This window comes from Tachyglossus aculeatus, chromosome X1, assembly GCF_015852505.1.
Source record: "Tachyglossus aculeatus isolate mTacAcu1 chromosome X1, mTacAcu1.pri, whole genome shotgun sequence".
NCBI lineage: Eukaryota > Metazoa > Chordata > Mammalia > Monotremata > Tachyglossidae > Tachyglossus > Tachyglossus aculeatus.
Window position 1 is genome coordinate 66,124,896 of NC_052101.1, and position 27,736 is coordinate 66,152,631.

The following is a 27,736-nucleotide window of genomic DNA, read 5'->3' on the forward strand; positions in this document are numbered from 1 at the left end:
AAATGCTCTGGGCATATCACTCCCCTCCTCAAAAATCTCCAGTGGCTACCAATCAATCTGCGCATCAGGCAGAAACTCCTCACCCTCGGCTTCAAGGCTCTCCATCACCTCGCCCCCTCCTACCTCACCTCCCTTCTCTCCTTCTACAGCCCAGCCCGCACCCTCCGCTACTCCACCGCTGATCTCCTCACCGTACCTCACTCTTGCCTGTCCCGCCATCGACCCCTGGCCCACGTCATCCCCCGGGCCTGGAATGCCCTCCCTCTGCCCATCCGCCAAGCTAGCTCTCTTCCTCCCTTCAAGGCCCTGCTGAGAGCTCACCTCCTCCAGGAGGCCTTCCCAGACTGAGCCCCTTCCTTCCTCTCCCCCTCGTCCCCCTCTCCATCCCCCCCATCTTACCTCCTTCCCTTCCCCACAGCACCTGTATATATGTATATGTTTGTACATACTTTTTTTTACTCTATTTATTTATTTATTTATTTTATTTGTACATATCTATTCTATTTATTTTAGTTTGTTAGTATGTTTGGTTTTGTTCTCTGTCTCCCCCTTTTAGACTGTGAGCCCACTGTTGGGTAGGGACTGTCTCTATATGTTGACAATTTGTACTTCCCAAGCGCTTAGTACAGTGCTCTGCACATAGTAAGCGCTCAATAAATACGATTGATGATGATGATGATGATGATTTCCTCTTCTCCCACTCCCTTCTGCATCACCCTTGGATTTGCACCTTATGTGCACCCCTCCCTCAGCCCCACAGCACTTATGTTACATATTCATAATTTATTTATGTTAATCTCTGTCTCCCCCTTCTAGACTGTAAGCTCACTGTGGGCAGCAAATGTGTCTACCAACTCTGTTATGTTGTCATATTGTACTCTCAAGCATTTAGTAAAGGTTCTGCACACACTACGTACTCAATAAATATGACTGATTAACTTATTAGCATGTAGTGCTCCTGCTCCATTACCTGGCTCCCTCCACCTCCCAGAAATAAAGGCACCATCTGGAAGACTACAGAGAAACCTGGAGAACAGACACTGGATGAGGGAGTGGTAGAACCACAGAACTAAGGAGGAAAAAGAAAACCCCCCACCTGAGGCCGTCTGGGTCAGGGGCTGCTGAGAAGCTGGCTTCAAAGCAAAGGTATGGCACTAAAGCCAAACATAAATCACTTCAGGCAGACCACCCTCCTGCAGTGTGGCCTAATGAATAGAGCACAGGCCAGGGAATCAGAAGGACCAGGGTTCTAATCCCAGCTCCACCACTTGTCAACTGTGTGACCTCGGGGCAAGTCACTTCATTTCTCTGGGCCTCAGTTCCCTCCTCTGTTACATAGGGATTAGGACTGGAACCCCATGTGGGACAGGGACTGTGTCCAACACAATTTGCTTGTATCCACCCCAGCACTTAGTACAGTGCCTGGCACACAGTAAGTGCTTAACAGATACCAGAATCATCATCTCTCTCTGGGGAAACTTAGAAATGGAGAGTCAGCCCTTACATTTACTTTCAGATGTTCATAGGGCCCATGGGGGTGTCCCAGCCAGGATCGTCCTAAACTGACAAATTAAGCCACCACGAGGCTTAAATTGAATAAAGGGAGCCAAGTCACATCACCCTACTTCTGATAATAGGGTATAAAATATAAGCACATATTGATAACCAGGATATGAAATAAAGTCCACTGAAACTTTCATGAACCAAAGAGGACTGCTTCCTATATCTAAAAGTCATTTGAAGAAAGGAACAACTTCATGCGCTTTTTCATTCTAAGGGTCGAAATTGAAAAATGATCCCAATATGTCAAGAAAATAAGAATCGGCAGCTCTTGTACTTGGACATAAATATTTATAGAACTTCATGCTTCATAACCCTCCATGTCCTTACATTAGCTTTTTAGCACTTAAAAATATAGAAGCACAGGGATAACTTTAAAAAGGCTCTCAGATGAAAAACAATCTAACCAACCAAGGTGATACAAAGCACGTGGCTTCCTGACTTCTGTGGGGCTGCAATGTTGCCAGGAGAGAGGCTACAAAGTACTGCCTCTATGTTCTCTGGATACCTTCTGTGCCTTCCATTTTGTTTTCCATTAACTCTGATCTTTCTGAGATTTGAATTTGAGCTACAAGGGAATATTTCACTTCAAAGGAACAAAAACGTGTCTTAGTATGGTAACTTTATGAAAGGAAATAAGGGAGGGTCATCTGGGGGGGGTCGACTGTCCAATCTATTCAGCAGGGCACTCTTTGCTCGTTCTTGGGGTCCGATACTGGGGCACCTCAATAAGACAGTGGCATTTTCACTGAAAGGAACTTGCTCCTGTTAAATTCCACTGAGAGAGAGAAACGCGTAATTTCCTGGAAAAATATCAGCATCTTTCTTTAGTTACCATCTAGGTGATTGCTCTAAAAAAAACCCAGCATACACCACAGTGATTTCTACCTAGGTTTAAATAAAACACATCATTATAAAAAGATAAGGAGCAGAAATAGCAAAATACCACAAATTAAGTCATCTATAACTTTCGATGTTAGTTCTAGCTACAGTAGTTTTTAGGTCACTTGCTAGAATGTTCAATGACTCTTTTTCCTGCTAAAATGTAGTAACTTTTTGCAATACCTAGCAGATGCTTTCTGCTTGGCATTTCACAGGCCTTAGTGAAAATTTTGCAATTCATAAATACGAGAATTTTCAAAACTAGGATGATACTTTTTCAGGAGATTAAGTTGTCCTTAAAATTTCCCCATATTTCATAGTTCCAAACCACCAACTCAGTTGACAAACTGCGACTTCAAAGGGCAGAGGTGTTGTGGGGATGGGGGAAAGGTAAGCGAAGGGAATGAATAAAAGAGGAGTAGCAGAGGGTTGAAAAGCAGAAGGTGTGAAGTGAGGGGCAGTTAGGAATGAAGTAGGGTGGTTAACAAGCGGTTCTCCCATTGGATTGGCAATGAAAATAACAAATCTGTAACCAGACTTTGTGAGGAACAATTTAGAAAAATATCTTATACCAGTGCCAGGCACTGAACTAAGCACTGAGGTAGATACGAGCTAACAAGGTTGGTGCACACAGTCCATGTCCCACATGGGGCTCTCAGTCATAATACCCATTTTACACAAGGTAATTGAGGCACAGAAGTTAAGTGACTTGCCCAAGGTACCACAGCAGACAAGTTGCAGATCCAAAATTAGAACCCAGGTCCTTTTGACTCCCAGGCCCGGGCTCTATCCATTAGGCCACATTGCTTCCCACACTGCAAGTAAAAAACAAAAACCCTCTGTGGGCAGAATATCATACTAAGTGTAAAATGTTACAAAAGTAGAATTTGCTGAGCCTCCCTACAAAGAGTTTATAATCCATCGCTGCTATTTATAGAGCACTATGTGCAGAGCACTGTACTAAGCACTTGGGAAAGAAAATATACCAGAATTAGCAGGCATGTTCTCTGTTTACTCTCCCCAGTCCACAGGAGCCAATACCATGCACAGGTCCAGAACAATTCCCCCCACAGGTTTGGCATGGAGGGGGCTAACCCTGAATTTTTTGGACTGGGCAAGTAGGTGTAGCTAGTGCTCTAGGCCCCTTTGGAGCTGGAGAAGACGAGAGGTGAAGCCAAGGTGATGGTGCTTCCTTTTGCCCCTGCCAGCAAGAGGAAGAGAATGCTATCATCATCACCACCACCACTGCTGCTGCTTCTTGAGTCCCTGGGTGCCCCCGGGGCTGGGTTGTTCCTCACACACACAGGGCCCACAGGCCTCATCTTTCCCTGGGCATCTCAGGAGTCCATGGTGTCTGGAGCAGGGGCCGACACCCAGAGCCATAACAGAGCAAGTGACCTCTGAGGTTGCTCAAACCCTGCAATCCATTGGTAAGGATGTGTGGCCATGGTGACAGAGCCAGACAGTCCCCAAAGAATCCAGTCAGAAGACCTCATGGACAAACAGCACTTCTATAGTCCCAAAGGGCACCTGAATCGGAGCAGTTCAGGAGCACCCTTCTGACAAAAGGATAGGCAGACATTCCTGCCTTACACACTATGATGTACTTAATGCTCAGGAGCAGCCTCAATGCCTCATAGAGCCACCACTTTGCAACACTGGCTCAGAACATTTTTCTTGTTTGTTCATTTGCAGTGTCACTGAAGAAAGCCTAGAGCCCCATTGGCAATTATTTCTATGAGAAATAGCCACTGTTTTCTCCACCAAGATTCGGAGAGCTACCGAAAAAATTAGATCACTCCGTTCAACCCAATAAAGAGATTTGGACACTGTAACACAGGAGCTTAGCTCCAAGCAGATTCATTCCGGATTTGGCAAGACCGAAGAAAGAGAGAGGAGCCTTTGCAATGGGGTTCATAACACCTTTAATCTCGCGGTGGCTGGCCGAGGTCCTGGTGCAAGGACAGCCCCCTTCCACGGGACATCTGTGGAGCATCCGCACCGCAACAGGTGTGGGGCGGGCTTTTATACAGAACCGGACAAATGTGGCCACTTGGCAAAGGCTTATCTAAGGCCTACATAAGTGTGGCACAGTTAGAAATATACGGCACATGAGCAGAAAGCAGAGCAAGGAATTCTAGGTATCATAACAAAGTGAGGGATCCTGGATATCATAACAAGCGAGGGATCCTGGGTATTGCAGTATTCCATGGACATACAGACACCAAATGTTATTATATAGGCAGTACCCATTGCCTTCAAACTACAAAAGCTTTTCTACCTAGCCTAAAGTCCAAGTGAAAATAACTACCTTGCATCAAGAGCAACCAGACCATCAATGCCTGAACTTTCCATAGCATCAGATTAGATGTGTATCAATCAGTGGTATTTACCAGATATATATCTACAGAGCACTGTACAAAGCCTATTTCTTCATATTTGGTTCCATGTCCAGAACATATTTTTTCCCTGACACAGTACCACGGGGATCTGAATGAATTACTGTGTTTTCTCAGATGGTCAAATGATTTGCAAAACCTCACCATGCTCTTTTTACAGTAACTGTACTATTTCAGGGGTGACCCAACTGCACTCGTAAGCCACTTGAGGCTCTTTTTCATCTTATGTGCAGCTCGTGTAAATATGCCTTACTGATTTTACCGCTGCTCTGACTGGGAACTGCCATGGCAATGGGCCCCAATCTCTGGCTTCTGCTCACCCCCCCCCTCAGCCCTCCCCTCCGCCCCCCACCAAAAGGGGACCACCTATTCCCCATTCCTCATCACCTGCTTGCTCCCAAACCCAAATCACCTGATAGTCATCTTGTTCCTGTTAGAGAAAATACTTTTAACCTGTGGGCTTCGGCCATGCTATTCTTTTTATTTGGAGCTACCCCGTCCTGTTTCGTTTCTGTTGTTGGGTAAGGATCGTCTCTGTTGCCGAATTGTACTTTCCAAGTGCTTAGTACACTGCTCTGCACACAGTAAGCACTCAGCAAATACAACTGAATGAATTTACCTCTATCACGTTCCTAAAGAGACAAGGGCAGGTAAAAGAAGTGTTCGCCTGTACAAAGGAAATAGCTCTATGAGCCTCAAGGGGCTCACAGATAAATGGTGAGCTCCTTAAAACAGAAGGTCCGTGACTAATTCTCACCCTGTAGATTCTTTCCCAGAACTTGGTACAGTGTTCTGCACACAGCAGGCACTTAAATACTATTACCACTAAATGAAAGCAATAAGCCCCCAAAAGGTTAAATGATGGTTACCAGGTGACCCAAATACTCAGGAAACCCACTCCCAAACTCTTTCCACTAAATACATACTTTACTTGTGGAAGATTCAGGTTCCAGTTCTGGGCCTTATTCAGTCTAGGAGTTCTACTGGTGGTCACTTTACTATAGTTTCACCATTATGCAACTCAGGAATTCTTGGGCTCCCGGTCTTTCTGTCTTCCTTAGTTTTCAGAGGCTGAGAAAGTCCTCTCTCCCCGGGACCAGACTGCGACAATGCTGGCTCCTCCTCCTCCCAAGGGTACTATACTATCTGGCTCTCACTAAGGCCTTGCTACCCACAGCTGGCCCAATTTAAACCTCAGCAGCTGGGGCTCGTGTTCTTTTCCTCCAGCTCCGTATTCGAGAGACTAGAACTTCTTCATCAGGACTCTGCCCTTCAACAAAGGGCAAGCAGTGTGGTCTAGTGGATAGAGCACAGGCTTGGGAGTCAGAAGGACTTGGGTTCTAATCCCAGCTCTGCAACTTGTCTGCTGGATGAACCTGGGCAAGTCACTTCACTTTGCTGGGCCTCAGTTACTTCATCTGGAAAATATGATCCCTATGTGGGACAGGGACTGTGTCCAACCTGATTAACTTGTATCTTCCCCAGCACATAGTACAGTTCCTGGCACATACTAAGTACTTCATAAATACCACACTTATTAACAATATTCCATTCACAGGTCATGTAAAGGAATGTCCTTTAAATTTACTGACATTCCCTTATTCAGGTCTGTTCACCTATTGCAATAGACACATTTGCTACACTGCACTAAAAATGAGGGTTTCCTGAGCATTTAATCAAAATTTAACCCTCTGAGAACTACAATGAAACTCAAAACAGCAATCAGACTTCCTAGTTCTGCGGCCTCTGGAAAGAGATCCAACTTCGTAAAAAAAAAAAAAAGAAAAGGCTGCAGTACCACATGGGCTTCACTTACTTCAGCAGTGCCTTTTTTTTCCAAGACGTTTGTGAAAAGATAGTATTTTATAATCAACACTCTACACTCATTCTGGGTGCGCTGCCTTTATTTTCATTTGTTCTCCCTTCTATTTAAGATGGTGAGCCCCATGCGGGCCAGGTACTGTGTCTGACCTGACTTGTACCTACCCCAGTGCTTAGTTTGACACATAGTAAACGCTTAACAAGTACCATGAAACAAAACAAAAAACGAGACTGAAACCTACCACTTTTATAGATGAAGGCTAACACACCACCAAAACGGGCTTACAAGATTTCATCTCTGTGTCAAGGCTGCCCTCTCCTGGTTAGGCCTAGATTTCACAGTGTTTGTATTACAGCCATTTATTTACCTAAACGGGAGAAGCTGTCTTTAAGGACAAAATTGGACCTCACTCTTGGAATCCACATGCCTGACAGAAACAGGGCTGGGCATTGTAAACAACGTGCCAGCCATACAGAGGATAGCCTCTGAGGGTACCCCGTTTGGTCAGGCTCCGCGGCTTGCACCTTGGCTTTTTCAGCTAGACCTGCATTCCTCGGAGGATACTTCAGCTTCAATGCGGTCTATTTTGAATTCAGAGGACAAATATACAGGCCTACCCCAGAGATACAATCCGGCTGTGTTCCCTGAAAATGCAGCTAGATCACCAAGGGTGTGTGTATGTGTGTACTGCGTGGTGGGTTTAACATTTATAAATTGAGACCCGTCCAGAATAGCTGGAAGAGTAATAGGGAATGTCTCTACATGCCCTATACGGTAACTATGTCACTAAACTATTCACTAGTTTAGTTCAAAGCACGACGTCTCAATTTTAAGTCAATGATGATTTGTCTTTGCAGGAGGCTGCAGTAGTAGGGGCTTGTTCAGCTAACTGCGCTAGTGGTTTTTCTTTTTCCACTTTACTAAACTCTTTGCCCAACTTAGGTTAAATATATCACAGCCTTTTCTCTTTAATCAGTCAATAGTATTTATTTGAGCACTTCCTATGGGCAGAGCATTTGGGAGAGTACAACAGAATTAGCAGGCATGTTCCCTGAAGCACCTTGGGGCAGGCCAGCTCCTTCTGTGCAACTTTAAAACCTTCTCTCAATCAATCGTATTTATTGAGCACTTACTGTGTGCAGAGCACTGTACTAAGCGCTTGGAAAGTACAAGTTGGCAACATATAGAGACAATCCCTACCCAACAGTGGGCTCACAGTCTAGAACGGGGAGACAGAGAACAAAACAAAACATATTAACAAAATAAAATAAATAGAATAGATATGTACAAGTAAAATAGAGTAATAAATACATACAAACATATATACATATATACAGGTGCTGTGGGGAAGGGAAGGAGGTAAGGCGGGGGGGGACAGAGAGGGGGAGGAGGAGGAGAGGAAGGAGGAGGCTCAGTCTGGGAAGGCCTCCAGGAGGAGGTGAGCTCTCAGTAGGGCCTTGAACGGAGGAAGAGAGCTAGCTTGACGGATGTGGGGAGGGAGGGCATTCCAGGCCAGGGGGATGACGTGAGCCGGGGGTCGACAGCGGGACAGGCGAGAACGAGGCACGGTGAGGAGATTAGCGGCAGAGGAGCGGAGGGTGCGGGCTGGGCTACAGAAGGAGAGAAGGGAGGTGAGGTAGGAGGGGGGCGAGGTGATGGAGAGCCTTGAAGCCGAGGGTGAGGAGTTTCTGCCTGATGCGCAGATTGATTGGTAGCCACTGGAGATATTTGAGGAGGGGAGTAACATGCACAGAGCGTTTCTGGACAAAGATAATCCGGGCAGCAGCATGAAGTATGGATTGAAGTGGGGAGAGACACGAGGATGGGAGATCAGAGAGATGGCTGATGCAGTAGTCCAGACGGGATAGGATGAGAGCTTGAACGAGCAGGGTAGCGGTTTGGATGGAGAGGAAAGGGCGGATCTTGGCAATGTTGCGGAGCCGAGACCGGCAGGTTTTGGTGACGGCTTGGATGTGAGGAGTGAATGAGAGAGCGGAGTCGAGGATGACACCAAGGTTGCAGGCTTGTGAGACGGGAAGGATGGTAGTGCCGTCAACAGTGATGGGAAAGTCAGGGAGAGGGCAGGGTTTGGGAGGGAAGACAAGGAGTTCAGTCTTGGACATGTTGAGTTTTAGGTGGCGGGCAGACATCCAGATGGAGATGTCCTGAAGGCAGGAGGAGGTTGTATTAATAATAATAATGGCATTTGTTAAGCGCTTACTATGTGCAAAGCACTGTTCTAAGCACTGGGGGGATACAAGGTGATCAGGTTGTCCCACATGGGGCTCACAGTCTTAATCCCCATTTTACAGATGAGGTAACTGAGGCTCAGATAAGTTAAGTGACTTGCCCAAGGTCACACAGCAGTCATGTGATGGAGCCGGGATTACAACCCATGACCTCTGACTCCCAAGCCCCTGCTCTTTCCACTGAGCCATGCTGCTTCTCAAATAATCTTCAGTTATATTTGTAAGTACATCTTTCTTAAAAACTGATGCAGTCCTTTTTAATCCCAAAACTCTAACTGGTGGTGAAAATATCATATCTCCTACTTCTTTGCTTGTTCTTTTGGTTTTTTTTTTTCCAATGGCATTTGTTCAGCACTTACTATGTGCCAGGCACTGTAGTAAGTGCTGGGGTAGATACAAGCTAATTGGGTTGGACACAGTCCATGTCCCACATGGGGTGCTCAGTCTTAATCCCCATTTTACAGTTGAGGTAAATGGGATGCAGAGAAGTGAAGTGATTTGCCCAAGGTCACACAGGAGACAAGTGGTGGAGCGGGGATTAAAACTCAGGGCCTCCTGACTCCCAGGCCCGTGCTCTAACCATTCGGCCAAGCTGCTTCTTGCAGTGCTGAATTCGATTGTGAAAATTGCATGAGGTCCTCACTGAACAAATATTTCTCTGAACAAGACTTAGTGAACTCATCATTACGCGCATCATCTGTCTCTAAATTAAGTGCCCTCCCCAGTTCAACAACTTTGATTTTCTGCTAAAAGAGCTTTTCCATGCCTTGAAAATCTGATATGGTCTGTGGGCAGAACTTCCTATTAAATCTATTCAATGTTGATTGCTTCACCACAGCTCAGAGATTAAGCCAGCAGCGAGAATACTCTTTAACCAGTTGAATCTTCTCAAAACATCACATGAAGTACATCTTTCACTTCTGCCACATCATTTCAGTTCTGTTTATTCTTTCCATAATAAAGTTACCAACAAGCCAATGAAGACAACATTCGAGTGCAATGAGACAAATGCTCTCAATATATCTTACCCTTAACCTTTATCTTTAGTCTTAAAGAGGATAAGACTACTGATTCATCTAACTAGCCAGATTGGATTTAGCACAAACAAGAGCAAACTAAGAAAAAAACTGCATCACGAGGAAATACTCAAAATATTTTATATATGGCCTTATTAAATGGCTAAGTTGGCACCAAATTCCATTCTGAAGTACGCTTTCCTGAACAAAAGGGCTCAATACAACAATTTAGACAATAAACTCACTGTGGTCAAAGAACGTGTCTACTGACTCTATTGTTCTGTACTCTCCCATGTACTTAGTACAGTGCTCTGCACACAGTGAGCACTCAAATACCACTAAGTGTGTGCCAGTGTACCTCAACAGCTACTTCAATGAGCAGTGAGAAATCTAAGTCAATTAACCAAGCATGGCTCAGTGGAAAGAGAATGGGCTCTGGAGTCAGAGGTCATGGGTTCAAATTCTGACTCCACCTATTGTCAGCTGTGTGACTTTGGGCAAGTTACTTAACTTCTCTGTGCCTCAGTTACCTCATCTGTAAAATGGGGATTAAGACTTTGAGTCCCCCGTGGGACAACCTGATCACCTTGTAACCTCCCCAGCACTTAGATCAGTGCTTTGCACATAGTAAGTGCTTAATAAATGCCATTATTATTATTGTTACTGAGCACTTACTGTGTGCTGAGCATTGCAAGGCATGCTTGGGAGAGTAGAATACAACAGACTTGGTAGACATGTTCCCTCTCTACAGGGAGCTTACATTCTAGAGGAGACACACATTAAAATAAATGATGGACATGTGCGTAAGTGCTGTGAGGCTGAAAGTGGGGTGAATATCAAGTGCTTAAAAGGTACGAGATACAACTACAAGGGCGGCACAGAAGGGAGAATGAGTAGGGGAGATGAGGACTTATTTGGGGAAGGTCTCTTGGAGATGTGCTACTAATAAGGCTTTGAAGGTGGGAAGAATGACGTGGGACAGGGACTGTATCCAAGCCGATTTGCTTGTATCCACCCCAGCATTTACTACAGTGCTTGGCACATAGTAATCGCTTAATACCACAATTATTATTATTATTATCCTCTGTCATGTATGAAAGGGGAGAGAGTCCCAGGCCAGAGGGAGGTCGTGGGCAAGGGGTTGGTGGCGAGATGGACGAGACTGAGGTACAGCGAGTAGGTTGGCATTTGAGAACCAAGTGGACAGGCTGGGTTACGTTGGAAATCAGTGAGGGAGGGTAGGAAGGGATCAATCATATTTATTGAGCACTTACTGTGTGCAGATCACTGTAGTAGGTGCTTGGGAAGTACAAGTTGGCACCATATAGAGATGGCCCCTACCCAACAGTGGGCTCACAGTCTAGAAGGGGGAGACAGAGAACAAAACATATTAACAAAATAAAATAAATAGAATAGATATGTACAAGTAAAATAAATAGAGTAATAAATAGGTACAAACATATATACAGGTGCTGTGGGGAAGGGAAGGAGGTAAGGCGGGGGGGATAGAGAGGGGGAGGAGGAGGAGAGGAAGGAGGGGGCTCAGTCCGGGAAGGTCTCCTGGAGGAGGTGAGCTCTCAGTAGGGCCTTGAAGGGAGGAAGAGAGCTAGCTTGGCGGATGTGGGGAGGGAGGGCATTCCAGGCCAGGGGGAGGACGTGGGCCAGGGGTCGACGGCGGGACAGGCGAGAACGAGGCACGGTGAGGAGATTAGCGGCAGAGGAGCGGAGGGTGCGGGCTGGGCTGTAGAAGAAAAATATGGAACGCTTCACGAATTTGCGTGTCATCCTTGCGCAGGGGCCATGCTAATCTTCCCTGTATCGTTCCGATTTTAGTATATGTGCTGCCGAAGCGATGAGCTGATTGAGTGTTTGAAAGCCAATGGTAAGGCATTTCTGTTTGAGTCAGTGGTGAATGGGCAACCACTTGAGGGTCTTGAGGAGTGGGGAGATATGAACTGAATGTTTTTTGTTTTTTTTTAAAAAAAAAGATCCAGACACCAGAGTCAAATAAGGACTGGAGTGGGAGAGGCAGGGAGGTCTGCTAGGAGGCGCTTAACATCTAAAATGGAAAGCAACTTAGCACATACTCAGCCAGTTCATGCCAGTTAAGCTACCTCCTGGGAGTCTGGTACTTTGAGAAAAACTGGCACTTTTTCAATTTAGTTCTCTGTGGTTTTACTTTACTAGATGGTACTCTTGTAGCTGTATATTCAGCCTCAACAGTTAAATGTATTTAATAATGGATATAGAACTTAAATACAGAGCAATATGATTGTTTTTTCTTTTATGCACTTCCAAATAAAATCGATAAAGCTTACTACTCCCAAATCATGAACTAGTATCACCCAAACAGGTGCTGGGTTAAGAAAACAATACCAAGTGTGGGGAAATGGAAACCTAATACAGGAATAATTGGAAAGGAATTTCCTATCCCTTTTCTTCAAGAGTTTGAGTTCCAAAAGCAAAGAATTTCAGGAGTGGGGTAAATATGATTCACTTAAAATTCAAATTGGAAAGAGCACAGCAATGTAAATGGATCAGAAATCCTGAGTGTCAAGTAAATATGCATATTAGATGTTTCTGAATCAATCTTAGCAAAAGACAGCAATCACCTGGCAGTCTGTTATGTAGGAACGTTCTACAAGATGAATTAAAGGAACAGAGCGAAGAGACAGAATAGAATCTATATCATTTTTCATGATAGTAAGATGGTTTTATTTTTGAAAGTTTAAAGCCAGCAAAAAGATGGCCTCCTAAGGTGTCACCCGCTCTGTGTCCTGAATTGAAAAATAACTGGAGATGAAGGTATGGCACAATTTAGCACACTTGTATGTATGATCGCAAGCATAAAAAAGTGTTAGCATATGGAGAGTCAAGTACCTGACGGTTTCTAATTTACTGTTTCAGCTTCTAATTATATGATGAATTTCTTGGCAGAAATTCTGTAGATTTCTGCCTCCATTCATCTTCATTTACACCCAATTTCCAATTGCATTCTTAATTTGAATTTCCTTCTGATCTAACACTTCCCTGCATTTTCTAGAAGGTGCTAATGGCAGCAATCTAATTTTTCCACAACCTTTTGTCCATAGCTCAATTACACTCCCTTAGGAGAGCTTGGCAAAATTCTACTGCATCTGTAGAACAGCACTAGCACAGATTAATTTATGAATATTTCAAAACCCACCTCGATTAATTCAAAACAGAGTGCACATTTCTAGTCACCAGCCTCTTTTGCATTCTTCCAAAAGCAAGCAGCACTCTGAAATCCATCTATCAATGATTTTAACAAATACTACGCTGACTCAAATTCATCTTCCATCTCAGGCGTGGTAAAGATACTGAACGATACTGAATAAAATTAGTATTGTAAGTCGATGTGACAATAGCAAAATTCACTAATTTCACAAGACTATGGCTAGAGTTCATTTTTCTTCTACCTCCATTAATGGCACTTGTAATTCCTAGTTTCAATGATCAAACAAGTTCAGGAAAATAACTGATTGGGTAACTGAACAAATTGAGTTTGGTCACTTTTGTACAGCTATTTAACTGCTTTTGAATTATTATTCTCCAAGCCAGACTCAGTTAAGATGACCTGGATAACATTGGGATTTCTACTGCAAATCAAATGGGGCTTTTTCAGTTCATCAATAGTAAAGAAATTCAAAATACATATTAGCACAAAACCGATTCATTTCTTTTTTTGTTTGTTTGTTTGTGATTACTTCTCCAACTTCCAAATCACCAAATACATGGAAATACTGGACCAGATCAGCTACTCAATCAATCAATCAATCGTAATTGATACTCCTAAGGTCTGAGTTAGGAACTTTCACGGTAAGTAACCTTTTAAAAAGACCGCTTGGGTAGTATTTAGAGTGCTGCATTTGCTATAATAATAATATTTCTTAAGTGTTTGCCATGTGCCAGGCACTGTACTAAGCACTGGTGTGGACACAGGCAAATTGGGTTGGACACCGTCCCTGTTCCATGTGGAGTTTACAGGCTTAATCCCCATTTTAACAGATGAGGTAACTGAGTCCCATAGAAGTAAAGTGACTTGCCCAAGGTCACATGGCAGACAAGTGGATTAGAACCCATGTCCTTTTGACTCCCAGGCCCATGCTCTATCAACTAGACCACACTGCTATAATTTATTATATGTATCATATCAGAGGAACAAGCTTGTTCAACCAAAAGACTTCATCTAAGGCTTCCCCCTCATGACACATTGCCATTCAAACTAGAGGGACTATCTTGGGTCAAACAAATAATGCAATCAATGTACTTAACTACCCTTCAAAAAAAATTAAAGGCAATGATTTTCGATGAACTGTCCTTACATTCTTTTTATGTCTCACACAAAGACTCTGCTAATATTCTCAGCATCAAGGAAAACTCATCTAACAAGTTTCACAACTCAGCTAATTTTGTTCTACATAAACACCAAGAGGTGCTTTTCTTTTTGTTTGCTAAAAATGGCTGAAGGGTTTCACAATCAAGGAGTACACTGAAAATCCTCACTTTTTAAAAAAAAGTTCACCATTCTGCAACATCTGTAGAGTAGGCATGCCTTCAAATACTTCTGATCTAATCACAGGTTCTACCTTCCACAGGGCTTTTTCTTTGTATGATGAAAACTGAGTTCTAAAATAATTGAGAGAGGGATTTAAGAGATTTGATACTGCAAACCCCCAAATCAAAATGGTACAAACAGGGCTTTTCTTGCTGTTGTCGCGTATTAAATCTTATTTGATTGATTTTACTGTATTCCAAATTACAAACATAAGGTAGATGGTTGCATTTATAGCTGTATTGATTAGTCATTAAGTTTTAATCAAGCTACAGGGAGTGGTTATTTTGTCAGCATTCTTTTTCGTCTCTGGCATTTCCCTTTCATAAAAGATAAATGCTCACAAAAATTAAAAACGCTATATAGACTAACCTCTAACTCCCTAGTTTCAAAATAATTTTGAATACGTTAAACATATCTGTAAGCTAGCTTTTACTTCCTTTTGCTTCTTTCATTCATTCAATCGTATTTATTGAGCACTTACTGTGTGAATTCTTCATAAGTCTTCATGACCTCCTCCATGCTTTACAGTTTTAACTGTGAAAATCCTTCCTCTTCCCCAGCAGTGAGAGCTGTTTTTCCCCACCTTAGGCTTTTTTTCCAAAGGCAACTGTGCTTTTCTACATCAGGAATACACACTGTGTTCTACGAATTTAATGGAAAATGCAGCAATAAAACAAAACACTAAGGCTTGCTAGTTCTACAGCAACACACTACTGTTGTCCTATCGACCAATCAGTGATATTTACTGAGTGCTTACAATGTGCAGAGCACTGTTCTAAGCACCTGGGACAGTACGATAAAACAGGATTGGCAGACACCTTCCCTACCCATAACGAGGTTATAGTCTAAAGGGGAGTTCTAACGAGGATTGCTGACCTCATTTTAGACATTACAGTACTCTACACTGGAAACCCGTTGTGGGCAGGGAAAGTGTCTATCTACTGTTATACCATTTTCTTCCAAGTGCTTAGTATCGTGCTCTGCACATGGTAAGTGTTCGATAAATAGAATTGATTGATTTTAGTCAAGTACAAAGAGAGTTTGGAAAATCCAAGTGGACACTGCCACCAAACATCAAGAGCAGGCCAAACTCAGTCATCCACGAAATATCTGAATTTAATTTTAAAAAGGGTCCAATGCAGGATTTAAAACTCACTACTTGTGCAAAAAAGTAGTCAAAGGAGTAAAGCTGACGGTATCACCGGCATCTCCAATTTACCATTTACCAGCTCCATGTGAGGAACCTCCACAAATGTATACTAACAGTACCAGGTCTGCTGCTAGTGGAAGCAGGAGCAAAGAATATCGCTCCAGTAGGCTTTGTCGGGTAAAGACACACCTTGTCAGTTTAGAAGATAATTCCTTATGTCTTTATGCTCTCCCAAGTGCTTAGGACAGTGTTCTATACATAGTAAGTGCTCAATAAATACCATTGCTTGACTGATTAACCTTGGTATAGGCAACTATTTCCAGTCACTATGCCAGGCCAAGGAAGAAAGCAGGAGGCTGGACAGGATGTATTGTTTCCTTTTCCAGAAACAATAGCAGAACGCTTCAAACATCCACAGTGGGAGGTCTCTGCTGCCCACACAAAAGATCATGGACGTATGGGGAAAAGTTGCCAGCGGGCTGAAATGGCAGCGGAGACCAAAGGACAAAAGGAAGAAAGCAGCAGCAGGACCCTGGCCTGCTATTTGGGCCTTTCATAAAAGCCAAAAACTCTCAATGGCATTCGAATAATCTCAAATTAGACGACCAGCAATAAAACTGCCAATGGCATCAGTGTTAAATGGAGTCCAAGTGGTCAGTGTCCTAGAAAATTATTTCCTTAAGGCATTCCCCTTTAAGGAAATTTCAAATGCCTAGACCTAGGCTAGACTCTGTAAAAAGACCAACAGTGCTTGATGGAGGTCAATTCCATCATCATCATCATCATCAATCGTATTTATTGAGCGCTTACTATGTGCAGAGCACTGTACTAAGTGCTTGGGAAGTACAAATTGGCAACATACAGAGACAGTCCCTACCCAACAGTGGGCTCACAGTCTAAAAGGGGGAGACTGAGAACAAAACCAAACATACCAACAAAGTAAAATAAATAGAATAGATATGTACAAATAAAATAAATAAATAGAGTAAAAAATATGTACAAACATATATACATATATACAGGTGCTGTGGGGAAGGGAAGGAGGTAAGATGGGGGGATGGAGAAGGGGATGAGGGGGAGAGGAAGGAAGGGTCTCAGTCTGGGAAGGCCTCCTGGAGGAGGTGAGCTCTCAGCAGGGCCTTGAAGGGAGGAAGAGAGCTAGCTTGGCGGATGGGCAGAGGGAGGGCATTCCAGGCCCGGGGGATGACGTGGGCCGGGGGTCGATGGCGGGACAGGCGAGAGCGAGGTACGGTGAGGAGATCAGCGGTGGAGGAGCGGAGGGTGCGGGCTGGGCTGTAGAAGGAGAGAAGGGAGGTGAGGTAGGAGGGGGCGAGGTGATGGACAGCCTTGAAGCCCAGGGTGAGGAGTTTCTGCCTGATGCGCAGATTGATTGGTAGCCACTGGAGATTTTTGAGGAGGGGAGTGATATGCCCAGAGCGTTTCTGGACAAAGATAATCCGGGCAGCAGCATGAAGTATGGATTGGAGTGGAGAGAGACACGAGGATGGGAGATCAGAGAGAAGGCTGATGCAGTAGTCCAGACGGGATAGGATGAGAGCTTGAATGAGCAGGGTAGCGGTTGGGATGGAGAGGAAAGGGTGGATCTTGGCAATGTTGTGGAGCTGAGACCGGCAGGTTTTGGTCACGGCTTGGATGTGAGGGGTGAATGAGAGAGCGGAGTCGAGGATAACACCAAGGTTGCGGGCTTGTGAGACGGGAAGGATGGTAGTGCCATCAACAGAGATGGGAAAGTCAGGGACAGGGCAAGGTTTGGGAGGGAAGACAAGGAGTTCAGTCTTCGACATGTTGAGCTTTAGGTGGTGGGCAGACATCCAAATGGAGATGTCCTGAAGGCAGGAGGAGATGCGAGCCTGGACAGAGGGGGAGAGAGCAGGGGCAGAGATGTAGATCTGGGTGTCATCAGCGTAGAGATGATAGTTGAAGCCGTGGGAACGAATGAGGTCACCAAGGGAGTGCGTGTAGATCGAGAACAGAAGGGGACCAAGCACTGAACCTTGGGGAACCCCCACAGTGAGAGAATGGGAGGGGGAGGAGGAGCCTGCAAAAGAGACTGAGAAAGAACGACCGGAGAGGTAAGAGGAGAACCAGGAGAGGATGGAGTCTGTGAAGCCAAGGTCAGATAGCGTGTTGCGAAGAAGGGGGTGGTCCACAGTGTCAAAGGCAGCTGAGAGGTCGAGGAGGATTAGGACAGAGTAGGAGCCATTGGATTTGGCAAGCAGGAGGTCATTGGTGACCTTTGAGAGGGCAGTTTCCGTGGAATGTAGGGGACGGAAGCCAGACTGGAGGGGGTCGAGGAGAGAGTTGTTGTTGAGGAATTCTAGGCAGCGAGTGTAGACAACTCGTTCAAGGAGTTTGGAAAGGAATGGTAGGAGGGATATGGGACGATAACTAGAAGGTGAGGTGGGGTCAAGAGAGTGGGGTCAACCTCAATTCCAATGAGGTTGCCTAACAGCAAAGATTCACGAGTTGAAAAGGGAGCATACTGACTCCCCTCCACCCCCTATTTGCAGCAATTGAATGCTTATCATTTACCCAAGAAAATCTAGGATCACTATAAGAATGGACCCAGGCCATCAAACACAGTTCGTTCAATAATCTGCTGGATGGATGAAATCGGCTTCAAGACCCACTGGAAAAAATGGACCATGGAAGAGGCCTAGCCCTTCCGCTCTGATGTGGGTGTCTCACTCAATAAGATACAGCTCAAGAGAAATTCTAGCTCAGTATGGTTTCATTTCTGGCCCAGGGCTCAGGTGGATTTCAAGCTCGGGATGGCTCAACCACAGGCTCACAACCGACAGGCAGCCCTTGAGCTGTTTTCCACTGCCCTCTCAAATCTGAACTCCATGGGGGAGGCTGGCTTTGACCACCCATCCAGCTGGGACTGCTATGGTGCCTTGACTCAATAAGGGAGACAGAAAACATGGGAATGGGGGTGAGCTGACTGTGGTATCTTTTATATTGTACTCTCCCAAGTGCTTAGTACAGTGCTCTGCACACAGTAAGCACTCAATAAATACAACTGACTGTTGGCAGCAGCCCCACCCCAGGGAACAAAGTAGTACTGGTGCAGCCATATAATTATTGTCACTCACTTTCTTCTAACTTCCCTTTGGCCCACTTCTCTTCATTTCAGTCTCCGTGAGCTCTTGACTTTGTAAAGGGAGAGAGGTTAGGTTGGCAAGAATAAAGGAGAAACAGCAAGTTTCCACAGAGAACCTTTGGAGAAGATACCCTGATAACACACTGCTGTAAAGAAGATGTGGAGAAGTGCCAGGGGTGTCAAGCACAAAACACCAAATGCAGAAGTTAGACAGAAACAGGCATTGGAGAAGACAAGAGGCAAAAAGGAGGTGATGCAAGGAATGTGTGTGGTCTAGTGAATTCAGCACGAGCCTGGTGGTCACAAGGATCTGGGTTCTAATCCCAGCTCCATCATTTGTCAGCTGTGTGACCTTGGACAAATCATTTCACTCCTCTGGGCCTCAGTTACCTCATCTGTAAAATGGGGGATTGATACTGTGAGCCTTCTGTGGGACAGGGACTGTGTCCAATCTGATTAGCTTGTATCTGCCCCAGTGCTTAGTATGGTGTCTTGCACATAGTGAGAGCTTAAATACCATATAGAAATATTTTTAGATTTAAAAAAAAGGTGGAGTTGCCACAGCAGAGCAAACTGGAACCAGAGCACAAGCTTGACAGAACACCAAGAGCACATGTGGCAGTTGGAGAGTTCTGAATGGCCAATACTATGGTAGGACAGACCTGAAAATGCCACAATTAAAGCAGGGGACCAGGATGGCTAGAACAAGCCTGAAAAAAAGAGTGGGATGAAGAAAGAAAAGCAAATAAGTGTATGAATTGTGGGAGAGGGGAGGAAGAGACTCACAGTGGCAGGCGTGTGGAGAACTGTGACCAGAAGAGTGGATAAAGAACAAATGTGGAGTTGCAAAGGCTGGAGTTAGAGGAGAGGAGAAGGCCTGCTAGTGGACTGGGACCTAGGTGACGGCATATCTGACAGGAGAGAAATAAGCACTGCAATATGATCTTGCAAGCAAGGGGGAGGAAGAGAAAACATATTTGTCAGGTGTGGGGGGCAGAGAGAAGACCTGAACTCTCAGTGGAGTCAGAAGGAAGTATTTGTCATGGGGCAAATAAACATAATACAGTTTTGAATCCTGTTGGCATGAGATGGTAGGAGTGGGGAAGATGTTGGCTGGGAGCAAAGAGTCTCCCCTCCACTCCTCAAGAGAAGGGAGTGCCAAAGTAAGACTTGGCCAGGAAGAGTCCTCTTCCTTCTCCCGTCCACCGCCGGAGCAAGAGTCAATAGTAACTGTGGTATTTGTTCAGCGTCTACTATGTGCCAAGCATTGGACTAAGTACTGAGATAGATCCAAGACAATCAGGTTGGACACAGTCTCTCTCCCACATAGGGCTCACAGTTTTAATCCCCATTTTCCAGAGGCGGTAACTGAGGCCCAAAAAAGTGATGTCACTTGCCCAAGGTCACATGGCAGACAAGTAGTGGAGCTGGGATCCTTCTGACTCCCAGGCCCATGCTCTTCCCTCTAGGCTACGCTGCTTCTATAGAGTTAAGGTGAGGACAAAGAGCCCAGTATCTCCAGCTTCACTTCCATTTGGAGAGGAACCGTTTAAACATTTGCATTGGAGTAGGTTACTTGAGCTAGTAAAGAGTGCCAAGTACCTAGATGACAGGTCAGACCTCTGCAATGATTTAGAAGAGACAGTGATAAAATACAATTTTACTTAATGTCTAGGCAAGACAAAGGCTATCAACTTCATTGGTAACAGTCACAGTGGTCAAATGAACAACTGGTAGAGACTTTGAGGAGGAGGTTGGTTTGCGATGTTTTATAAAAATATGAGGGAATCCCCAAAAGTATCTTTTTCAGAAAGAGCTTACCAGTTAAAGATGTAAGACACATTAGTCTGGGCAACATTTTGTACAGCTGAAATTCATGCATCATTCCATATGAGAAGTTAGTTGCCAACTGCCCTCACCTATCATGTTGCCCTATATTTTCTCATATGTCCGCAGGGAAAGAAAGTTTATAAAAGCAAGGAAGATTTTCCTTCAGTGTGACAAACTAGCTTATAGGGAAGGGGTTGACAATGTGAATGGAAAGAATGGACATGAAAAAAAAAAAATAAACATGCTCCCAACAGCAAAGTGGGATGAATTTTATACAAATACTGAAAATCCAGAATTTATTAGCATTCATTTCAAAATAAGCAGTGCACCGTAAAAACCTAAAGGGCATTTTAAAAAGCCTTCAAACGTAGACTTTGCACTAAAAAAAACTGTGAAAAATATACAAAGGAATGCACAAGGGATCGATCTGCTGCATTTTAATGCATCTTTAGAGAAAATGGAGTAATATCCTGGTATAACTGAAAAGCTCCAATTTCAAATTCAGTTTCTTTCACACACAAAAAAAATAAGCTTCAGACCAAGAGTTTATCAGAGAAGATAAAAAGCAAAATATCTTAAGAGAACAATTAATCTCTCAAATTGTAACAGGAATTAAAATGTGCAAATACAGGATACTGTAACATTATTAACTAAACAGTAATCAAACACATATTTTAACATTAAATTGGTTTAGACTTACAGAAAGCCCTCTACAAAGCATGCTCTTGGTTATTTCCACTGAAAAATCATTAAAGAAATAACTAGAATTTTGCTACTTCCTTAAAAAAAATCACTAAATATCACCTCTCTAGTTTATGACTTCAGCCAAATGTGAAGGCTGTATTTAATTGGGTAAACTCAGGCTCTACAAAATCATATCATAGCTGACTTTAAAAAGAGCAGTGAAAGGTGAAAATAATGTACCTCAAGCTTCATCTCTTTTAACACTTCTCAAATGGCTGAAAGGCTAAATTCTTAGAATACAGAATTCTATTTTCCTGTAAGGAATTATACTCTCTAAATACGTAAAAAAGAAATGAAATGCTAAAGTGCATATGCTTACCACAGATCTAATTTTTGCCACGTCAAAAAGCATCATCGCAATAATATGGGTCACTATCCCACCAGGTAACAAGGCTAATAACTGAGAATTTTTCCTCCCTCTGTTTTTGTGTATTTATAAAATGTTCAATGCACAAAATGAATGTACCAAGGCTTCTATTTGACTGTATTCAATATTAAATATTAATTACAGAGAAATAGTTCTATAAATCCATTTTTTTAAAAAAGGTATCTCCTTAAAATAGATTTGATGCTTTTTCGTGAGTCGGGTCAGGAAAAAAATTAATCTGAGTGCAAATCAAAAGCCTAAATCCATAACCTCTGGAACATGACACGATTTCTGTTTTCTGCATGAAATTTAAATCCTGGCTTTAATTACCAAAACAGCAGCAAACATTCATCATAAATGACTTTAAGACCACCCATTCTACAAAAGTAACTCATTAAAATGATTCATTTATAACTTAATACTACCTCATACACCTGTCCCATTTTTTTTTTGCAATTACTGTCTGACAAATTTTTCTTACCTAGATGGCATCTGATTTGTTTTTATAACACACACGGATTATTTTGTCAAATTAGAAAACGAGGCTGCTCATTGAAAGTAACGGAAGGTAAATTAGGTAAGAGCAATATCCTTTTTACAGGTTTAACATGCTGAAAAGTTCATGGGAGACAAAACAAATATTTTCCTTAATACATTCTCTACACTGTAAGCTCCTTGTGGGCATACAAATGCATCTACCAATTCTGCTATACTGTACTCTCTGCACACAGTAAGCACTCAAAAATACTGACTGATTGATCAACTGAATAATAGTGGTATCCGTTAAGCACTATGTGACAAGCACCAAGATCAGGGGTAGATACAAGATAATCAGGACAGAAATGGTCTCTGCCCCACATGGGTCTCACAGTGATAATGGGGAGGGAGAACAGATATTGAAGCCCCATTTTACAGGTGAGGAAACAGGGACAGAGAAATTAAGTGACTTGCCCATGGTCACACAGCAGACAAGTGGCGGAGCCAGGATTAGAACCCAGGTCCTCTGACTCCCAGGCCCATGCTCTTTCCCATAAGTCAAGCTGTTTGAAACTCATATCGAATCACAAGTTTTCTCCATTAGTAGTCATATTCTGATCTGAATACGATGTAGCATTTCATGATTCAAACCTTGAGGGTCTCTCTCCCAGATGTCTTCCCTTTTACACAAGTTTTGGATCCATTTTCCAAGCAAATCTTTATTATTAAAGTCCATTCTTGCTAGAAACAGTTGATGTATGGAGCTATTACTTACTACTTCTCCAGCAGAGGAAGCCATCATATGAGTTACTGGAGTCAAGTAGGAAGGTGAATAGGGGTGCAAGAAATATTTCACATATTCATAGGTGATAAAAAAAGCTGCAGCTGAAATATAAAACAGGCCAGTCATGAAACCATTCTTCAAATCAAGTGTTATATTTGCAAATTAAGTTTCCATCTATAAAATTCAAAACACCACAAATAATCCACAATGAATCATTCAGATGATTTAACAAGAGCAATTGGGAGAAATATGTGCAGATGACAGGTTAATTGGCAAGAGCAGATTTGGTTAGAAAAATAATGTAATGGCATAAAGCTTCAAATACAATCTTAATTTTGAATCTATAATGAAGTACAGAGAAAGAAACACCTATAATGTGGAGACAGACACTGGAAATATATGGCTGATTTTTTTTTTTTACATAAGTCTAATTTACTCTAAAACAACACTGGAGCATTTTACTAAACTTGAAAACAAAACCTCAGAAAAACTAATTAGCTTTTACAGTGCACATATTTTAATGGCACAGAGGAGTTACTTGAAGGGCCCTGTACTTTTAATCAAAAGATGCTTATCACCTCAGAAGATAAAGCACCAAAGATAAAGAAATGTACCATTCTTTGAAAGATAAAGATTTGTCAGTCTTTTAAAGATAAAGCACGGCAAGTTTCATATATTTTGAAGGACAGTAATGGGGTTAAAAGCGACAGAGTGAGAGTGATTAAGTTTTCACATTAACAAGTTTTCACATTAACAGATGTAAATTCTATTGGAAGCAAAAGCTACAAAGAAGGTCCATTATTTTTTGCAGAATCAAGAATGCTCCAACGAATCATCAAATGAAAAAAAGGTTGTAAATGCTAAAGTGTTGAGTACCAAATTCACAGATGTGGCAGCAGTTTCTCCCTGTCCCTGGAGACAGCTGAGGAGCTGCTCCTGCGGCTGCGGAGATGAATGAGCATTTCCACAAATATGACTTTGAGAAACACCTCAGACAACACATATGCAGCACACTGGGATCCCTGGTTGAAGAAGAAATGGAAAAATGCACATCCGCTCAGAATCAGGGTGAAGGACTAGGACTTGGCTACGACACCCTCGTCCAGCATGGTACCCAAACAAGAACCCAAGAACCTAAAGGGTACACAGAAATGAGGCCATTCCTAAAGAATGGCATGGTGGACAGGTTTGAAGAAGGTCAGCTAGGAAACAAAGATGCAGAAGAAAATTCAGAAGGAGAAATGCAGTAGCAGTTGTGCTCTAACAGTGACTCTTCATTCAATCAGTTATAAATTCAATCAAGGAAAACTACAATTAATTGGAGGAAGGCTAGAACCTGGACAACCTAAGGAGGTGTGACATGAAGCACCTCCATCCGATTTCCTGAAATGCGAGAAATCGGCCATTCATTCCTTGGTAAAAATTTACGACAGCTCTTGCTGATCTGGATTTGCCATTTTAGCGTACCTCTCTACAACTACAGAAAAGACTGTGGGGGTTTCCCATAATTCCAGAGATCAGCAGAATCGCTTTTATAATATGACTGTGTGTGATCACTTACCCATGCAATAACTGATGTGTGGTAGTAGTAATTAGGATAATCAGCATTAGATGTGTGCAAAGGACTGTAATAAAATGCTGGGCAACAACACAAGCTTGAGAATTAGGCAAGTTTTCTGGCCCTCAAGAGACTCCCAATCTGAGAATAAAGGTGGGAAAGAAGACAGATGGCAGACACACAGAGAAGCAGCAGGACCTAATGGAAAGACCAAAGGGCATAAAGTCCAGAACAATACAAAAAACAAATATAGAAAGTTAGACTGCAAGCTTCTGGTGGGCAGGAAGCGGATCTTCCAACTCATATTGTACTTTCCCAAGTGCTTAGTACAGTGCTCTGCACACAGTAAGCACTCAATAAATACCATTTACTATTGGTATTTATAAATACCAATAAATACTATTGGTACTATAAAGACTATAAATACCATAAATACTATTGATTTCTTTAGAGATGTTACAGATTCTTCACTCTCAGTCCTAGATTCTAATTAGCTTATTAAACCCACAAACTTCCAAATGCAGTAATGGCCAAGTTTGCTGGTGCTCCGCTCCTATTATAGGAAGTGGCCCAAATTAGAACTCTCTGCACAACTTCTTAATTGGAGGAAGAAGAGAGTTCCGAAACCAAGAAAATGACTCTAGTCTTTCCATTTCCAAGGTCAAACGTTTCAAATGGGTGTACACCCCACCTCAAAGTGCTAAGGCATCCCAGGAACAGTTTTCTTGTGTTAGTCTGCCCTTGCTTGCTGGGTGTCTATTCCATCAGGGAAGTTCAATGTGCATTTCTGAGTGAAGGGCTGTGTAGAGACCTAAGGGAGCTGAGGGAGTGGGTAAGAGCAGGGAAGAGGGGTGAGTGCTGTTGGGAATAAAACTGCAATCTACAATTAAAAAAAATAAACCCAAAACTACCAGAGCTGAAAACCTCCTGGTCTAGGTATCTGCTACGGCATTCGGCAAAGGAGAAGAGCAAAAAGCCCAAGCAAAAATAAAGGGAGATCAACTAAAGTAGCTCTGGCTCTAAGCCGAGTACAACAAAAAGTTCAATCAACCAGTGGTATTCACTGAGCGCTTACTGTATGCAGAACACTGCAATAGACTCCTGGGAGAGTACAATACAACAGAGTGAGCAGTCACATTCCCTTCCCACCATCAGAAGCTTACAGTCTAAAGGGGAGACAGACATTAAAATAAATTATGGACATGCACAATAAGCGCTGTGGGGCAGAGGGAGGGGTGAATAGCAACTGCTTAAAGGATACACATCCAAGTGCATGAGAGACGCAGACGGAAGAGGGAGTAGGGGAAATAAGCACTTGGTCAAGGACCACCTGGAGGGGATGTGATTTTAATAAGGCTTTGAAGCCAGGGAAAGTGGTGGTCTGTCATTCATGAAGGGGGAGGGAGTTCCAGGCAAGGGGTTGGTGGTGAAACAGATACGAGGTACAGTGAGTAGGTTGGTGCTGGAGGAGTGAAACATGTGGGATGGATTGTAGAGGAAACAGTGAGGTAAGATAGGAGGGGATGAGCAGATTGGGTGCTTTAAAGCCCATGATAAGGGGTTTCTAGTGGAGATGGAGGTGAGTAGGCAATCACTGGAGGTTCTTGAGGAATGGGAAAATACAGACTAAAAAAAATGATCTGGGCAGCAGAGTGAAGTATAGACTGGAGTGGGGAGAGACAGGAGGCTGGGAGGTCAGTGAGGAGCCTGATGTAGTAATCAAGACAGGATAGGATAAGTGCTTGGCTCAACATGGTAGCACCTCGGTTGGACAGGAAAGGGTGGATTTTGGCAATGTTGTGAAGGTAGAACCAACAGGATTTGCTGACAGATTGAATATGCTGGTTGCATGAGAGAGATGAATCGATGATAATTCCAAGATAATGGGGGGGGAGGGAGAGAGGGAGGGGGGGGGAGAGGGAGAGGGAGAGAGAGAGAGAGAGAGAGAGAGAGAGAGAGAGAGAGAGAGAGGAGATAGTGGTGTTATCTACATGAGGGGAAAGTCAAGGGAGGACAGTGTTTGTGGCAGAAGATGAGTTCTATTTTGGACATGTTAAGTCTGAGGTGTTGCAGGGGGGCATCAAAGTAGAGGTGTCTTGAAGGCAGGAGGAAATGCGAGACTGTAGAGAAGGAAAGAGAACATGGTTGGAGAAGCGTCCACACAGAGGTGGCAGTCGAAGCCATGGGAGAAAATGAGTTCTCCAAGGGAGTAGGTGTAGATGGAGAATAGAAGGGGACCCAGAACTGAGCCTTGAAAGACCCTCACAGTTAGGGGGCGAGAGACAGAGGAGGAGCCTGAGAAAGAGCCTGAGAATGAGCAGTGGCCAGAGAGATAGGAGGAGAACTAGGAGAGGATGGTGTCAGTGAGCCAAGGTTAGATAATGTTTACAGGAGAGGGGGATGGCCCACAGCATCAAATGCAGCCAAGAGTTAGAGAAGGATTAGGATGGAGTAGAGGCTGTTAGATTTGGCAAGAAGGAGATCATTGGTGATCTTCGAGAGGACTGTTTCTGTGGTGTGGAGGGGACAGAAGCCAGATTCGAGGGGGTCAAGGAGAAAATTGGAGGAGAGGAATTAGAGGCAGCAGGAATAGACAACACATTCCAGGAGTTTGGAAAGGAATGGTACGAGGGAGATATAGTCTCCAAAAGGAATCTTGGCAGCCCCAAAATGGCAACCAGGTAAATCTGATAAGAAAATCAAAATTCAAATCAAAATCAAAATTCTACAATCCCAAACAGAATGCTACTCCATATTTCTGAAGCAATTCTGGTGATCGTTTTTTTAAAACTGTAATTTCATTCAGTGCTCAGCCATGTGATAAATAAAGATCTTAAATGACACTGTTCTAGGCAGGGCTGGACATCAAAATCATGAGACCAACCCAATATTCAAGAACTTTTTTTAAAATGGTACTTGTTATATGCTTGCTATGTGTCAAGCACTGTTCTAAGTGCTGCAGTAGTTGAAAGTTAATCACGCTGGATACAGCCCCTGTAGCCCCTTTTCCTACATGGAAGTAGGAAAAGATCGACACCAAATGATTTGAAATGGTGTTTTCAAGAAATCAGTACAAAATGGCAGTCGCTGGGCCACTCGAATTCAATTTACTTAGCTGACCGACAATGCCCTTTAGGTTCATCTGCTACATGGTAGGCATTTAAGTGTTCGCTATTCCACAGGTTCACTACAAAT

At 43.4% G+C, this 27,736-nt stretch overlaps 1 protein-coding gene and 1 non-coding gene across 2 annotated transcripts in view; both read right to left on the bottom strand.

The window, feature by feature from the left end:
* The window catches only part of SLC25A26 (solute carrier family 25 member 26), a 158,456-nt gene that overhangs the window by 111,246 nt on the left and 19,474 nt on the right, over positions 1 to 27,736 (bottom strand). The window contains exon 4 of the mRNA XM_038740172.1: positions 22,975 to 23,084. Within this exon, the coding sequence (XP_038596100.1) occupies positions 22,975 to 23,084 (110 nt within the window). The remainder of the gene's footprint in view (positions 1 to 22,974; positions 23,085 to 27,736) is intronic.
* LOC119920463 lies at positions 11,679 to 11,781 on the bottom strand. Its single transcript, XR_005448206.1, has one exon. It is a non-coding gene; the product is annotated as a U6 spliceosomal RNA (small nuclear RNA).